Genomic DNA, 17,425 nt, shown 5'->3' on the forward strand with positions numbered 1-17,425 from the left:
CTGTTCTGCCGGGCAGTTTAATGTGACGAATCTACTTCATGATAACCACTTTACGTCACGCTTATGTTTACTTGACGGACACATCCACTGCCTGCCTGTCAGACTGACTACACGCCAAGTTAGCGGTGTTACTTTGAAGCTCGCAATTACATTTGTGTCCACAGGGGGATACACCTCACATAAAAAAATAAACGCAAACTAAGACGTGGTTGATTTAACTGCATTTCTTTTTTTAAGAGGCTGCCTAAAGCTGGTCTGGGGGTGGGGTGTCGGCAAAGTGTTGCGCCGATTGGGGCGCTCGATCAGGGGACGAGAGATGGCGTGTTTGTTGGAGGCCCCTCTCCGCATCAGTGTGCTGTCTGTGAGTGTCACTCTTATCGATTAACATAGTTTTCATTTCCACTGTGTTTTCTTCTCACGCTTCATGTTGTAATTTTCAAACTCAACGAGTTGACATAAATATGTTGTTGTCAAAACTAGAACGACGTGCATGTACCCCGTTAGCACAAAGGCTAAATCAATGGTTCTGCAACATGTAGCGATGTTAGCGGTTCCGCCTACTGTAGTGCTTACCAGAAAGTGAGCACTCGTTTTTGTGTATATTCCTCGCACGGACAGGCGGGGACGTTGGGAACTCGTGAAGTCAGAACGACGATGAACGGTCTTCTCTTACTGTAGGCTAATATGTGAAGCGAAACGAGCGGTTGACGAGCTGTCAGTGTAACCCGGAATGAGTTAGCGGCTAACTGCTACGAGTTGTCATAACAGTTCATATTGAACAGTAATGTACGCATCGCACGAATACGATCTGTATCCCTTCACGTGACCACAGCCTAACTCATGCGAAAGATAACCAATTCTATATGTTTATGAAACGCAGTATTACCATGTTCCTTTCTATGCTAGCCCATTGTAAGCTTAGTTGGAGGTTAGTTGCCTCCAACCGGCTTGCCCAAACCTCAAAATAACGCTTACAAATAATTATTAATTCAAAGGAGGTGAGATCGGTGATTGCAAAATCCTACTCGTTGAACTAACGCTGCACTTGGCGCCGTGACGAGTTCCCACTTCGTGTGGATCGTTCTGGCTGTCACTGACAAATAGTACATTTTCAGAGAGGTGGCACATGTAGCTGCTAGGTGCATTTATTAGAGCTGTTAAAGAAGGGGATGGCAACTTAAATGGTGTGGTTGAGAGTATTTTTTTTAAGTATTCAAAAAACTCTCTTTGACATTAATTTTGACGTAAATTTAGAGAACAAAAATCCATGCAGCTGTTTGTTACCATCCACTTGTGTTTTGTTGTATTGTAGGAGGTCACTGCCACGAGTCGCCATTATGTGGACCGACTGTTCGACCCAGACCCACAGAAAGTGCTGCAGGGAGTCATGTATGTTCATCTCACCTCAACATCAAGTTTTAATTCAAACTATCGGTTTGCACAACTTCAGATAATATTTAAGTCAGCACTAATGTAATTAAAGTTGAAATGACATTGAATTGTCGCTGATGATGTCATTGTGTAGCACTAAAATTACCAAAAATAAATAAAAAAAGTCACATTCTTCTTTATTCACCGACAATGGACAACTCTTACACCAAATTTCTGTAGAGCCTTAGAAGAACAACACAGGATGGACTTTGGATGGGTTAAGTACTCCCCTGTTGATGCTGGATACTTCGAAATGGGGGGAGTAAAAAATAACTCTCTCTCTCGTGATGCTTGCCTTTGGAGCAGCCAAGTTATGATTGCGCGACTTGGCCGTATGGGCAAACCTGTCCTCGTTATGGGCTGACCACACCACAGTGGGTGCATGGTGGACAATGCCATGTTTGCAAATGATCATGGACCTCTTCGTGTGTGGTTGGATAAGGGATTATTCCAACCACTCTCCTGCCTCTTTGTGAGTGAGGGTCGAATGAAAAAAAGTTGAAAATACTGCTCAAACTAGCTTTCTTAACCTCTACTTGATGCCCCTCATTTACCAAAGCAGTGCTTTCAGAAATTCTGAGGATATTTTACATATATTAAGGTGACAGACCTGCTCAATAAAGCATAGTCATCTGTTCCTGAAATCAACACTCCCTCCTTCTCAAGCGAAAAATACACAATTAGCGACTAGTTGACATGGCACTCGAAACGCTATTAGAGTAGTAAAGTCTGTACAACTTGTTTCAAACACAAACTTACTACCTTTTAAAACTTCTCCAGTGCTTACATGATGTTCTCTTTCAGAACAACATTTTGCGTAAGAATTCATTTTCCCTTTTTATTTTTAACCTCTGGAGAGAAGGGGCTAGCTCTGGTTACAGCCTCCAGTCATCTGTACTTTTCCACCAGCCTCCTGCCATTTGATAGTGTTTGGCCAGCTTGGCGAAAACAGGAAACATATCTATGATCATACCCATGCAGCAAAACCACGTTGCACAATTGCATTACGTAATATATGTATTCATACATTTAGTTTGTGTCTTACACAATAACCAAAAACAAATCTTCACTCACACGATTGCCATTCTTTAATTTCCTTGTGAATTATGTTTGCTTCTGCAGTGACATGAAGAATGCCGTAATTGGCAACAATAAGCAGAAAGCCAATTTGATCGTCCTGGGAGCTGTGCCAAGGTATGTGTCCATGTTTCACCTTATCTTTTTTTCTCACTCTTCTGTTTTGGAGACAGTCTTATTGAAAGGCATAACGCCAGCGTCTAATCAATGAACCACAAACAAAAACAAACTACAGTGGAATCTTGCTTTAACATATGTTACGTATGTGTACCTATCCATATGTAGTGAGGGTGATTTCAGCTTTTCTTTATTTCCCCACAATGTTTTTATTTATACTGTATACTGTATGTGTCGTATACCTGTATGATACAGGTAACTTTGGTCTTGTCAGTGGAACAATCTGGCAATTTTTTTAAAGTAAACTTTCCATTCATAAACTCTCTAAGTATCAGTTTTCGGTGTCTCGCGCTGCCGTGGCTGGCAAAGCAAACGTGCGTGGACCTATGCAGTGCGCTTGTTGTTTTGTTTCTGGTTTATTTATAAAGCAACGTAACATCCGCTGTCACGTGTGCCGCGTTAATCTCGCGAGAAAAAAAATAATCTCGTTAAAATTTATTTAAATTAATGCCAATAAAAAACGCGCTAAACTGACAGCTCTAATAATAATAATTATTCATTCATTCATTCATCTTCCGAGCCGCTTGATCCTCACTAGGGTCGCGGGGGGTGCTGGAGCCTATCCCAGCTGTCTTCGGGCAGTAGGCGGGGGACACCCTGAATCGGTTGCCAGCCAATCGCAGGGCACACAGAGACGAACAACCATTCGCACTCACACTCACACCTCGGGACAATTTAGAGCGTCCAATCAGCCTGCCATGCATATTTTTGGAATGTGGGAGGAAACCGGAGCACCCGGAGAAAACCCACGCAGGTCCGGGGAGAACATGCAAACTCCACACAGGGAGGCCGGAGCTGGAATCGAACCCGGTACCTCTGCACTGTGAAGCCGACGTGCTAACCACTGGACTACCGGGCCGCCAATAATAATAATTATTATATATATATATATATATATATAAAGAGCTGTCAAACGATTAAAATATTTAATCTACCGGTAATTAAAAATGCAACTGTCATAATTAAGTAAAATGGACTAAAAAATTAATTGTGATTACTCACACATTTTTTATAGTTCCTGAATTTCCTTTTACATTTTTTTGTCCTATTTTCCCCCCATTTTAATGCTCTCATCAACATGGAATCATGAATCAGTTTTCTATGTGCCAAATGCAAATATTTACTGAAATAACAATTTTCAATTTTACATGAACATTTTTCACTTGGAGCAGTTATTCACACATAATCTCTCACACAATATTACTCTCCATCAACAACAGTGAAAACAATATTTTGTCACAAAACAGCTGCTTTAACAGCTTTTTTTATCAAATCAAAACAGAGCAATATAACATTATGAAGTGCACATCTATGGTAAACTCGTACTCAGCCTATAGTAGATTTAAACCATGGTTGCATACTTTGTTTTTCTCAAGTTTACTTTGAACACAGCAGTCTGTTTCTGTATGTTTGTTGAAGAATAACGAGACACCAGACACCAGTGTTCATTATGTGCCGCTGTATTCAAAACTGCCCGCCGTACAAAAAAAGCGCACGCACTTCTCCCGTGCTGCTGGGGCAAACCACCACAGTCAGGCTATGTTGATTGTGTTGGTCCTTCTTGTGCGGATGTCTTTCTACAGTTTTTGTGCAGACCTCATTTCGAATGACAACACTGGACACGTTTTATTTTCGCTAGGTCGCTATCACTGTCAGACAAACACAGAGAAGCTCCACCCGCTCTATTTATATGGACGCAGAACACTGTAACATTCCACACAAAATAGTCCCAAACAAGTAACATCTGCTTGTGACGTGTGCCGCGTTAATCTCGCGAGAAAAAAATTAATCCTGTTAAAATTCATTTAAATTAATGCCAATAAAAACGCGCTAAACTGACAGCTCTAATATATATATATATTTATATATATAGACACCCCACAGGGAGGTGTGTGTTTATATATATATGTATGTATGTATGTATGTATATATATATATATATATATATATATATATATATATACACACACACACACACATATATGAGAGGGAGGTGTCAAACAGAAGTATTTGTATTAAAAGTACCGGTACAGTATAATGTTTGTGTGTGTGTGTGTCTGCGTCTGTCTCTCTGTTGTAGGTTACTGTACCTTCTGCAACAGAGCTCCTCCAGCATGGAGCTAAGGACAGAGTGTGCGGTGGTGCTGGGCAGCCTGGCGATGGGCACTGAGAACAACATCAAGTCCCTGGTTGACTGCCACATCATCCCCGCCCTTCTTCAAGGTTAGGGCACAAGTATCCTCCAATCTCCGGGAGCATTGTCATTATCATGAGTGGTTAACTTCTTTCCTGTTGTTTGCAGGTCTCTTGTGTCCTGACCTGATTTTCATTGAGGCTTGTCTTCGATGCCTCAGAACAGTTTTCATCAGTCCCGTCACTCCAGTACAGCTGCTCTACACTGTATGATCACTTCCTACTTTTGTTTTAGCTAAAACATCCCTTCTGCGCCCTCCCAAAAACATTGTATGCTTTTTTAAAAAAATTATCTGCAGGATCCCACTGTGATCCCCCATTTAATGTCGCTGCTGAGCCACTCACACAGGACGCAGGAGTACACCACACAGATCTTCTCTCACTGTTGTAAGGTATTTGTTAGTAGTGGCTCATTGGCAGTCTGTGGACGTATGGCAACAGTTGAGGCAGACATTTTTGATTTATGTCTTGGTGGTTTGTGTTCAGACTCCAGAGCACCAAACGGTTCTGTTTAACCATGGTGCCATTCAGAACATTGCCCCTTTGCTGATATCGCCCTCTTATAAGGTAAGTGGCCATCATGTCTGCAATGTTTTTTTATTTAATGTTTCATATTAATTTGACTTCATTCATCAAGTCACCATGATGTCTGATAGCACCATTTGCAGTGATGGAAGTAATTACCAAATGAATAATACAGTGGTGTTTTAAATCACCATTCTTTTCGACAAACTTGTTCCATTATATGGGTAAATTATCACTTATCAGCTCATATGCACATTCACCGAACCCTTCATTAGTGAAAAACAAAAATATGACTTTTTACAAATTCAACACATACAAAAACGCAAGTAAATAAGATTTCAAGACATAAGTCTAAGTTTTTTTTAATTTTGTGACGTACTATCACGCCAGTCACACGTCGACTACTCAATTTCCCGCCAGCACTGATTGGACAAGCAATGTAATGTGATCATCTGCAGCCAGTGATGGCCAAGAGGGCGTGTCGTAACTAATTGACATGTTGGGTCGCGTGTGTTTTACCCTCCGTGGCAGAGGCTCCGTTGAACCCCTGAGACCGATCCACTGAACCCGTGTGGTTCAATCGAACACAGGTTAAGAACTACTGCTCTAAATTGTCCCTAGATGTGACTGTGAGTGCAAATGGTTGCTTGTCTAAGTGCCCTGAGATTGGCTTGCAACCAATTCAGCGTCCCCCGCCTCCAGCCTGATAATGGTTGGTCAGGATAGGCTCCAACACGCCCATGACACTCGTGAGGATAAACGAATTAGCGGATCTGTATGTCTATCTTTTAAAGTGGAACAAGTAGATTCAATGCACTCGAATATTCAAACTCAAATCCGATTTTCCGATTCAAATAGTTTTAGTTACACCCCTCGTATAGATTACTAAGAGTGCATAATTAATGTGTTGGCTCCCAAAATTATTTGAGAAAAATAGAATCTTTTTTTCCCCCCCAGTGCATTTTTAAGGTCTTTTTTTTTAGTACAGGCCATATAATGCTTTTACTTATTTGTGTGTAATATCCAGAGGACTTCAGTTACTTCTTGCTTAAGTTTTTTTTTTTTTTGGTACTTGTATGTATCTCTGTTTTGTAATATGAATAGTATTTTTCCTCTTGATGATTGTATTATCTTTTGTTTTGATTGTATTATATTTTATCTTTATTTGATTGGAAATATGTTTTTCTCATTTGTGGTATCGAAGATCTGTAATATATATTTTTATTGATACTTCATAATGACTGATGTGAATGGGGTCGTGGAAACCCACCTTTGATTGTCATCTTGACTATCGTGCTGATCGAAAGAAGGCACAATCAAACAGATGTAAACCTTTTCTTGTCCTTCCAGGTGCGTATGCAGGCATTAAAATGTTTCTCAGTGCTGGCCTATGAGAACACTCAGGTGTCCATGACGTTGGTGAATGGTGAGTGTTGTAGTCTATCGTACTTGTTTAGTGGGGTACACATAAACAGATAGGTCTAATTTTCCCACTTTTCTCATACTTGCAGTCCAAGTCAGCAGAGGCCCGATTCTCAAAATTTTCTCAATTATCAGCCTGAGTGAGCTTGTGGTTTTAGTTGTAGGAAAATAGTTCTTTTCCTCTCTGCTTTGCTCAGAAAACAGCGCAGGGACCGTCAATCATACATGTTAAATCTGTTCGATATTTACCACAGTACATCCTTATGTATGTCTCATCAATACCGAGTTAGGCTGACAAGGTAACAATTAGCCCAAGACTAGTTTATTCTATTTCTTCTTCTACCACTCTTCTTTCTTCTACTTTCTGGCAGTCTGGATGCCCTGTGGCACCATGTAGAATTTAGCTGCTCACGGCAGGACTTGGTCTCGATCTCTCATGATTACTGGGGGAACAGTGTACATCATACACGATAAAGCAGTCTTCACTCACATGGTGATATCTTCTTTTTACTCCTTATGTGTGGGGTCTCTCACATGAAAAAAAAGTCTAAAATCAGTATGTGTGTGTGTGCGCGTGTGTGTGTGTGTGTGCGGCTGTGTGTCCTGCTTTAGCCATTCACCTTGATAGGTTTTGTGTATGCTTGCAGTGCTGGTGGATGGCGAGCTGTTGTCTCAGGTATTTGTCCGAATGATGCAAAGGGATCAGCCCATTGAAATGCAGCTAACGTCAGCCAAATGGTGAGCGGATTGCAGATGATGTTTCTCTTGGAAACTTTTTTGACACACACTCTTTCTGCTGTAGTCTCACATACATGTGTCGAGCAGGCGCCATCAGGACAGATGACGGTTGCATTGTCCTAAAGGTGATGTGCTTTTCTCAAAAAATTTTTTCCAATATATTTTGAGGTATGTGTGTGTGACTTCCTACATTTGTTGCTGGTGCAGACGCTGCCTTGCCTGGTGCGCATGTGCAGCAAGGAGCATCTGCTGGAGGAGCGAGTGGAGGGAGCAGAGACGCTGGCCTTCCTCATGGAGCCCGATGTGGAGTTGCAGCGAATCGCCAGTACCACCGACCACCTGGTAGCCATGTTGGCCGACTACTTCAAGTACCCCAGCTCCGTGTCAGCCATCGCCGACATCAAGAGGGTGGGTTGACATAGGTGGGATTTTTGGTTCCACATTTTACATGGTGTTTTTGACAGTTCGCTTTCTGCGCAGTTGGACCACGACCTTAAGCACGCACATGAGCTGAGGCAAGCGGCTTTCAAACTATACGCCTCATTGGGTTCCAATGACGAGGACATCCGCAAGAAGGTTTGCCCTCCATGCTCTTTCGAAAATCAGTCAGTTCAGCATTCACAAATTTACCTCTTTTTGTGCTGAGGCCAAATTGACAAATGTATTACTATAGCACCATTTTGTGGTGTCTTGGTGCAAACTGTCTTGTATTAGATTGAGGAGTTTTATTTGGATCAGAAAAATGCATTGCCACCGTTTTGTGGTATCTTGGTGCAAATGAACCAGGTTTAAGTAAATTGAGGAGTTTAATTTAGACAAAAGCGCTTCTTTGCAGCATTGTATGCATCCTGTATCTACAGGCAACTTCTGTAAAAACATTTTTGAGGGCTTCCAGTAGTGAATTTTAGCTATTCGCATTGAGCCTGTTCCCCGCAAATATTTTTGCTGTACCGTATTTTCCGCACTAGGAGGCCTTCCATTTTCTTAAAAGCTCACAGCGTGCCTTAAAATCCTATGCACCTTGTGTATGGTTATTAGTCAAGTCAACAGTATTTATAGAGCACTTTCGAACAGCTATCGCTGCATACAAAGTGCTGTACATGGAGTGATTTAACATACACAACAAACAGCAAGACGAATCGGCAACAAAGGCGGTGGAAAGCACCAAGCAGTAAAATCAAGAACAAATCTAAGTCATGCTGAGTCGAACGCCAAAGAATACAAGTGAGTTTTGAGGAGGGCTTTAAAGATGGGCAGCGAGGAGGCTTGCCGAATGTTCAGTGGGAGGTCATTCCAGAGAGAGGGACCAGCAACAGAAAAGGCTCGATCCCCTCTGAGCCTCAGTTTAGCTCTTGGTACCTCTAACAAAGACTGGTCCACTGGTGTAGGGGCGGATGAGCTCAGAGAGGTAAGGTGGCGCGAGATTATTCAGAGATTTGAAAACAAAGAGGAGGATCTTGAAAATAACTCTAAAACGAATGGGGAGCCAGTGAAGGGATGCCAGAGCGGGAGTTATATGCTCCCTCTTACGGGTACCAGTCAAGAGGCGAGCAGCGGCATTCTGGACCAGCTGAAGGCGCTTAATGGAGGACTGGCTGACTCCAAAGTACAAGGCATTGCGGTAATCCAGCCGGGATGTGACAAAGGCATGAATTACTGTCTCAAAGTGTTCATGTGAGAGGAGAGGTTTTATTTTGGCCAGCTGTCTAAGGTGAAAGAAGCATATTACAGAAATATGTCGACCCCAAAATGGCACCTTGCTAGAGACATGCTTACAACGCAGAGTTCAAACTTAAGGCGATCGGGTTACGCAGTTGAACACGGAAATAGAGCAGTGGCAAGAGAGTTCAACGTTAAGGAGTCAATGTAATAACTTGCTGTTGGTTAAGTGAACTGTGTTGCTGCTTTATTAAATAAGTTTTACTGACATTTGATCGCTCTCGAGCAACGCCACTCAACAGCTAAGCCAGGGGTGCCCAAACTTTTTGGACTGAAGATCTACTTTTCGATCAACTAACCTCCCGGGATCTACCCTTACCGGCACGCGCACACACACACGCACACATGAACGCCATGACTGAGGCATGCGATGCACTTTTGCAGCCTGTTAACTATCGTAGCTCACACGTACAGTTTTAAAGTGCTTCCCTGGGCCCTCCGAGATAACTATTCTTTGCCCGTGCCCTCGGTGAATTGTACATGAAGCAAACTCTGAGTGAGAATAATGACGATAAAAGATAGAGCGCAACAGCTCTGATTACAAGCTGCAATTGCAGACTGCTGAGCGCAAACAACTTACGGTGACGTACTCACGCGCCACCGTAAATTCAAGATTTACCTTTATTTTATTTTTTTTATTTATTTTTTTGTGTGAGTGAAAATGAGACTGAGGATGATTAGGGTGCAGCGTACATGAACACAAAAATATTACTAACATGTACAAAAACACACAAATGGTTGTTTTTTTGTTTTGTTTGTTTTTTCTCCTCGACACTCCTCGGATCTACTTGGGACCTGTCTTAGATCTACCGGTAGATCAGGATCTACCTAATGGGCACCCTTGAGCTAAGCTATCTTAGGCTAAAAGCTTTGAACAAACGACAATAGCTAAGTTTCTTAGCTATTGTCGTTTGTTCAAAGCTCCTTTGATCTGTGGTGTGGTTGCGTCGGCGCTGATTACAATACAATACAATACAATACATGCTGATTTATATAGCGCTTTCACAACAGCGGCAGCTGTAACAAAGCGCTTTACAAAACAGTTAACATAAAGTAAAATAATAAACACAACACATAACATAGAACACGGACAGTCGTGCAGTCCTAACCACTTTTCCGTCACATTATGATTGGTTGTACCATGTGCATACTAAGGGCGTGGAAAATAATCGAAATTAATCGATACATCGATGCGCACGTGCGCGATGCGAGTGCATCGGCTCATTCACTGGGTACGACGCGATTGACGGGTGAAATCGAGATTCATCGCGATGCATTGGTGGGTATTGGTAAAATCCGATTCGAGCGCCGTTTTATTCATGTTAAACGTCACCTATCTGCCCTTTCCTAGGTGCAATGAATGCACCATCATTGTTTTGCGTTTTGTGTTGAATACGGACGGTAGCCGTGCGTCACATACAGTCCAGAACACAACTAGCGAAACACTATGGAAGTTCGCGCAAGCAGCAGCGAGGAAACTACTGTATTTAATGCTTCCGCAACATTCAGTCTTATGTTTGGAAATACTACGGCTTCGAAAAGAAAGACGGAAAGATTGATAAAAGCTCCGTAATTTGCAAAGAATGTCGCACTACGAAGCCATACAACGCAGCACCACAAATATGCAGACCACTTAAACCGATGGCACCACATCACCGACAAGTTTCCTGCCCCCCTCCCTATCCAGTTCCTCGTTGGACACCGGAGAAACTCTTGGCAAAACAGGTCAGGATCAGAAAAAAATCGCCTCTTATTTTGGGGGTCCCCTTGCAGCTCACTGTGACCGCGCTAGGAATAACTATATATGGATGACTCTTTTGGACATTTCATTTTGACACTCGGTGAGAGTGGTCTGTGTACGCTACAATACACACAGCAGCTTTGAGGCTGTGACTGCCACATTGTTTCAATTGTATTTTTTTCTGTCCTATGGAGATGGATATTTCATATAGGTGAGTAGTCTGTTTGTGTTTACACTACAGCAACAGCTGTGAGTCTCAGGTGCCAAATTGTTTACATTTTCTTTGCACAAAACCCAATTGTGAAAGGGCTTAAATAAGTTGTTTTACACGTTCTACTGTTTATAAGGAATAAAGTGGTCTACTTTTTGCAATACCATACTGAATTCCATCTTTTTTTAAACTTTTTTCTTTGCGTATTTGCATCATGTTTAATTGCACAATATCACAACAAATTCCACTGTATCTTATCGGATCACATTGATTTGAACTAAATGTGTATCGCGTCGTATCACATCACGAAGACGGTGAAACGTATCGCATTGTGTCGCCAGAAAATTCCATGTATCGTTTGAGTATCGCATCGCTGGTAGTGCATCGAGGTGTGTATCGAATTGTCCTCAGTGCTGAGATTCACATCCCTAGTGCATACGTGCTCGCGCACAGAGCAGATAGCAGCAGTCTATAGACTGCTGAGGTGCGCTTCACCCGAGTGGAGTTGCTACAGTTCTGTAGGCATTTCCTTGAGCGTAGCTTCATCTACTGGATGCATTGCAGGTTGCATCTTATAGCGCAGTGCGTCCAATATATGAAAAAAATTACAAAATAGGCCATTCATTGAAGGTGCGCCCATAATCGAGTGCACCTTTTAGTGTGGAAAATACGGTATTAGAATAATTGTAATGATTGTATACAACTATCATTCTTGTATCTCTTTGTCAAGATCACAGAGACGGAGAACATGATGGACAGGATAGTCAGTGGCCTGTCAGAGTCCAGCATTAAAGTTCGCTTGGCAGCTGTCAGGTGAGATCATATTTCAACTCTACAACACATATAGTCTTGGGGAGTAATGGAATACATACCGGTGTTACATATTCGGGAAACAAAAACAATTTCAATCGGAATTAAGGGGGTAATTGCTCACAAAATAGCTTAGTGGTCATTCCACAGAATGTTTTTGTTAGCCAATGATCAAAAGAGACTCGTGAAAATAGCTTACCGGTAATCTTCGGAGGTCGTGGCTGCCCATCAGCATCGTGTGTAGCTGAACATTTGGTCAATTTGTTACTATTACTTACTCTTTACTGCTTCTTCATTTATTGATGGATTCTGCTGTGGAGTCTAAATTTCATCATGTTATGGGGGCGGAACTTCACCGATATTGTGACCAGTAAAATCTGATGCCACTGCAAACAGAACAAAGTCTTACAATTTAAAAGATACTTGACAAAGGTGGGATGATGACAAAGTGGCTTGGCATAAAATATTTAAGTAACCACTTATTTTTTTCTCCCTCCCCCCAGTTATTAATGCATGGTGTAACGCTTACTATACTGCGTTACTCTATCGTGTTCTTGTTCCAGATGTCTACATAGTCTCTCGCGGTCGGTGCAGCAGCTGCGGACTAGCTTCCACGATCACGCGGTGTGGAAACCCCTCATGAAGGTAAACTGTCGTGGAATTTTAACCAACAAACAAATTTCTCCTTCAGTAGAGGAACTGCACCAATTCACCTAAATGATATTTTTCTATAACTCCCTTCTGGTTGTGCATGTTTTCATGTAGCTGTTGCAAAACGCCCCTGATGAAGTCTTGGTCATGGCATCTTCAACACTATGCAACCTACTGCTGGAGTTCTCACCCAGTAAAGAGGTAAGGACATATAAACGCACACCATTGACTTTTCAAAACCCTCTTCGGGGTCCTTCTTTTTGGGTGGTGGCTCTTGCGGGTCACCATGAGCCATGTTGAGGTGGCTCCTATAGAATCGACATATTGACGTTTGCAATTGTTTGGCTGTGTGCTGCTCCGAGTGAATTTCTACTCAAAAAACTGTGCTTTGTGTGTGTGTGCTTGGGCATGCGCGCGCGTGTGTGTGTGTGTGCACGCGCGCAGCCCATCCTTGAATCAGGTGTCGTAGAACTACTATGCAGTCTGACCCAGAGCGAGAGTCCTGCACTTCGGGTCAACGGAATCTGGGCCCTAATGGTGAGAAATGACTCCTCTGAACACACTCCAAATGGAATTCATTGGAGACAGTTTCATTGACTGTCCATACTCTATGTGTGTGTCTGTACTCGTGGACACAGAATATGGCGTTCCAGGCAGACCAAAAGGTGAAAGTGGAGATTGTTCAATGTTTGGGAACAGAGCAGCTCTTTCGCTTACTCTCTGATCCTGACGGTAATGTGCTGATGAAGACGCTGGGTTTGCTGCGGAATCTCCTGTCAACACGCCCTGTGAGAGCACTTACATACATAGACACACGTGCACACAGACAGCACTGTTTTGTTTTTTAACCCATTGTTAGGCCTGTCACGATGACATGTTTTTCCGGATTTCACAATAAACAATAGTTTTGGTTTGTTTATATACCACTGATAGGTGATGATGTGTGAGCGAAAATGAAGTACATACTTTTAATGAGCACATGTCGTTAACTTCTCAACAATCTTGAAAATTTACATTAAAACGTAGAACAATCAAATATCTTGGATAACAGTGTTATATGATGCATCTAAACTGACCTTTTTGTTTGAAAGTACGATTTCAAGCGAACTGTAATCTCTCCATTGCAAGATATGGATGCATCAGAGATCTTACACCGGAGGGATACCGACTTGATCGCTTTCGACTCCCAAATTGAATTGCCACGATTTTGTACACAATTCTACCAGTTAGTCTTCTAAAACAACAAAACAAAACAAAAAAAACAACCTCAGGCTTTTACTGGAAACCAAAAATAAAAAGCTAGGAAAATCCTAATCGAACATCTGAACTGTATTTGGGCTTAACCAGAGGCGACAGTTGTGTTCTGATGCCCATTTAACATAAGTTTACGTGTGATTAGTTAATTCGGAACACAACCCGATCCCCATTTACACACACTTGCCCAACCACTTTATCTCAGTTGTCTATTTTTACATCTCCTCACTCAAAACTCCTTCATTTTTAATTGAGTTGTAAATATTAGAGGTTACATTCAATGGTGGAAAAATACAATTGTATTTCTAAATAATCATGCAAATAAAGGCCAGCATGTTGTTTCATCAGCACGTTTATTTGCCGTCAGCACATGGATCAGATCATGAGTTCTCATGGGAAGCAGATCATGCAGGCCGTCACGCTTATCCTGGAGGCTGAGCATAGCGCAGAGATCAAAGAGCAGGTGAGAGGAGCCTAACGGTCGCGTTATTATTATTATAGGATGTCTGCCGCTGTCTTTTTGTGACTAACTTGTATTCAAACCATATCATTGAGCAGGCACTCTGCATTCTCGCTAACATCGCCGATGGCAACACGGCCAAGGAGCTCATCATGACCAATGACGACATGCTGCAGAAAATCAAATACTACATGGTAGGCCTACTTTTATGCATTATCCACGGTAGGGGCGCTCCAAAAGTTGGGAGGTGCATTGGTCGTTACTTGAGCCCTGAGCTACTCTGATGTAATTTTCAGTCAACAATAAGTGGCAAAATGGCCAGATAAAATGATGTTGATTTTTGCTGCTCAAATCATATTCAGCAAATGCAATATTAGTCAGAATACCAGATTTGGAGTAAGGTTGCATAGACCTTAAAAAACAAAAGGTTATGTCCTTTTAAAAGAGATGTTAAAATGAAAGTAAAGTAAAGAACACATCTACTCTAGATAGTTTTTTAAAAAATTTACATCAAATTGTTTTGTTTACATAAAAAGGCTTTCTGCTCACGAGACACGTGACAAAGTTAAAAATAGATTACCGTAACCTTCAGGCTCAAACGTGCACGATTGCAGCACAGAACGTCCCCGAAGTGAATGAGATTTTATTTGCTGTAATGTCTCATTTGGGGTCATTGAACAATTGGCAAAATAGGCCATGACAGCCAATTACAGATTTTGCATAAAAATGCAAAATATCGGCCATTCCAATTCAACTGATCGGTGTAAATTCTACGAGAAATGGTCAACATGTTTCCAAAATTGACTTCCTGTGGCTTTTGGTGCACAGGGTTTTTCAAGCTTTTTTTGTGGGTCTACTCATTTTAAACAACTGGGCTGTTTTTTTTCATCTCGGTATCGAGTTTGACAAAGCCCTCATAATGATGATTTATTTGTCCCAAGAAAAACACAGACAAAAAGAACTTTCACCCCATAATCAGGCCATAATGATAACCGATTCTATGGCTCAGTCGCAAATTTGAAGTGTCTAACATATTTGTAACCCTCAGGGTCACTCCAATGTGAAACTGCAGCTTGCCGCCACCTTCTGCATCACTAACCTCATCTGGAACGAGGACGACGGTAAAATGGCACACACTGCAAAGCCCCTAAAGGGGTCATTGTTCATGAATGCATTCAAATTGTGTTGACGTCGTACAAAATGTAGAGGAGCGCAAAATGTTTAGAAGAAACAACATAAATAGTCATAGAGAGGGTCCTAGATTTACATTAAAAGTCTACACATCTTGATTCAAATTCATTGCTGTCAAATTTGACACAAACACTATGCAAGGGCGTAAGTCAACATCTTCCCTCCTGTGTGTGTGTGTTGTCAGGTTCTCAGGAGCGCCAGGACAAGCTGAAGGAGTTGGGCTTCGTAGACATGTTGCACAAACTCTCACAGGCCTGTGACGCCAACCTCAGCGACAGGTGCGAACCTCAACTCAACTCACCCCTCTCTTCATCACAATAAAACAAACAAAACAACATATGCACCCGAATGTCCCCACAGGGCCAAGACAGCCATGCAGCAGTACCTGGCATGACCACAGGGGGAGTCACAAGCATCACTCGGGGAGGACGCCTGCTGTTTTTGTTTGGTTTAAAGACTGAAGCTTTTTGAGTTGCACAAAGACACCTTTCTTTTATTTTCCCCCTTTGAAAGACACAATTTACCATGATGGTTTGGAGACTATTTTTGTGAAGCTTGTAGCTTTTTGACGTGACGGACTGGATGACAAGATTTTCCTCTTGTTATTTTTGCATTTGTAATTCAAGAGGGCACTTTCCTTCTTTTATCTCTTCAAGACAAAGGACACCTTGAGAGGGAAAGGAAACAGAGACGGAGCTATTTTGAATTGTGGATGTTTTCATTCTTGTGTATACTTACCTCGTAAATATATATAAATATGAGCATAAAAAATATCTATTTTTGGAATGTTATTTTTTCTCCCCGATTTTACCCTCTGTGTTGTTTTCAGTCGTGTTTAGAAATCAAAAAAAGTCATTTTTGTCTTCAGTCTGCCTATTGAAGCAATTGATTCATCACGCACTCGGTCCTGTGGCATCCTCACTCCTTATTTTTTCTTCTTGGATTTATGTTAAACTTTCAAAAACATTTTGTGCATATCACAAGAAAATTATCCAATGACACTTGCCCCTCCTTGTGGACACTGAAGTGCAGCAGCACAGTAAGAGCATTGGGTGTCATACGTATTCTCAATCATTTTTCCCCCTCCCCCGGACTGTTGACTGACATTTCACACTTCATCAATGCTCTGATGGGATGAATGTTCTCACTGAAAAATATATGCAGTCCTCACCAAGGAGCTAATTTATGCCGCTACTTTATTCTCCTGATACTGTCTGAAATAAATCAATATGTGATTGAAGTGTACACTTTCAACTTTTATTTAAGAGTTTTATTGAAAATGTAGCATTTACCATTGCCAACGTGTGGCCAATGTGATGAGTGGGGTCACCAACAAACTGGGCAATTGTGAAAGCTCTATGTAAGTAAAGGTGTATTTTTTTTTTTGTATTCCCTTTAGAGTAACTCAATCTATTGGATGCTTAATGCAACCGCAGCCACTATTGTGGCTTCTATGCACCTTATAATGCAGTGTGCCCTATATAAATGAAAATACTTAAAATAGGCTATTCATTGAAGGTGCGCCTTGTACTCCGAAGCACCTTATCGTGCAGGAAATACAGTAATTTGTTGGTATACAGGCATGCGCACCCACAGCCAGTAGGTGGTGCTCCAGCATGCGCCCTTTTGTCCTGGGTGAAAAAGGTGCCCTTGGTTCAGCGGCTCTTTTTTTTCTGAATTCATCAATTTAAATTGTTCTCTGTCATGAATTCCATCAAAATTGTTGGCACTTTACATCCTCATGTTAAATGTAAGTGTAAGTGCACACTTACACTGACTTCTGATTAAGTCCAAATACATTTTAATGTTTGGAGTAGGTTTTTCC

General features: G+C 41.7%; 1 protein-coding gene across 2 annotated transcripts; it reads left to right on the forward strand.

Moving 5' to 3' along the window:
- Positions 1-65: 65 nt before the first annotated feature.
- armc8 (armadillo repeat containing 8) lies at positions 66-16,845 on the forward strand. 2 transcript variants are annotated; one of them, XM_052081777.1, is made up of 22 exons: positions 66-361; positions 1,313-1,389; positions 2,554-2,625; positions 4,766-4,908; positions 4,988-5,085; positions 5,178-5,270; positions 5,365-5,445; positions 6,754-6,829; positions 7,473-7,563; positions 7,628-7,688; positions 7,771-7,971; positions 8,044-8,139; positions 11,965-12,047; positions 12,608-12,689; positions 12,810-12,896; positions 13,140-13,232; positions 13,334-13,483; positions 14,317-14,412; positions 14,508-14,603; positions 15,458-15,530; positions 15,785-15,878; positions 15,961-16,845. In XM_052081777.1, exons 1-22 carry the CDS (start codon positions 317-319, stop codon positions 15,992-15,994), a joined length of 2,022 nt encoding a protein of 673 aa, XP_051937737.1. In that variant the 5' UTR covers positions 66-316; the 3' UTR covers positions 15,995-16,845. The 2 variants fall into 2 exon arrangements, with proteins under 2 accessions (XP_051937737.1, XP_051937738.1); XM_052081778.1 differs by lacking the exon at positions 66-361 and adding an exon at positions 600-661.
- Positions 16,846-17,425: the final 580 nt, after the last annotated feature.

Source organism: Hippocampus zosterae, chromosome 12 (assembly GCF_025434085.1).
Source record: "Hippocampus zosterae strain Florida chromosome 12, ASM2543408v3, whole genome shotgun sequence".
Classification (NCBI taxonomy): domain Eukaryota; kingdom Metazoa; phylum Chordata; class Actinopteri; order Syngnathiformes; family Syngnathidae; genus Hippocampus; species Hippocampus zosterae.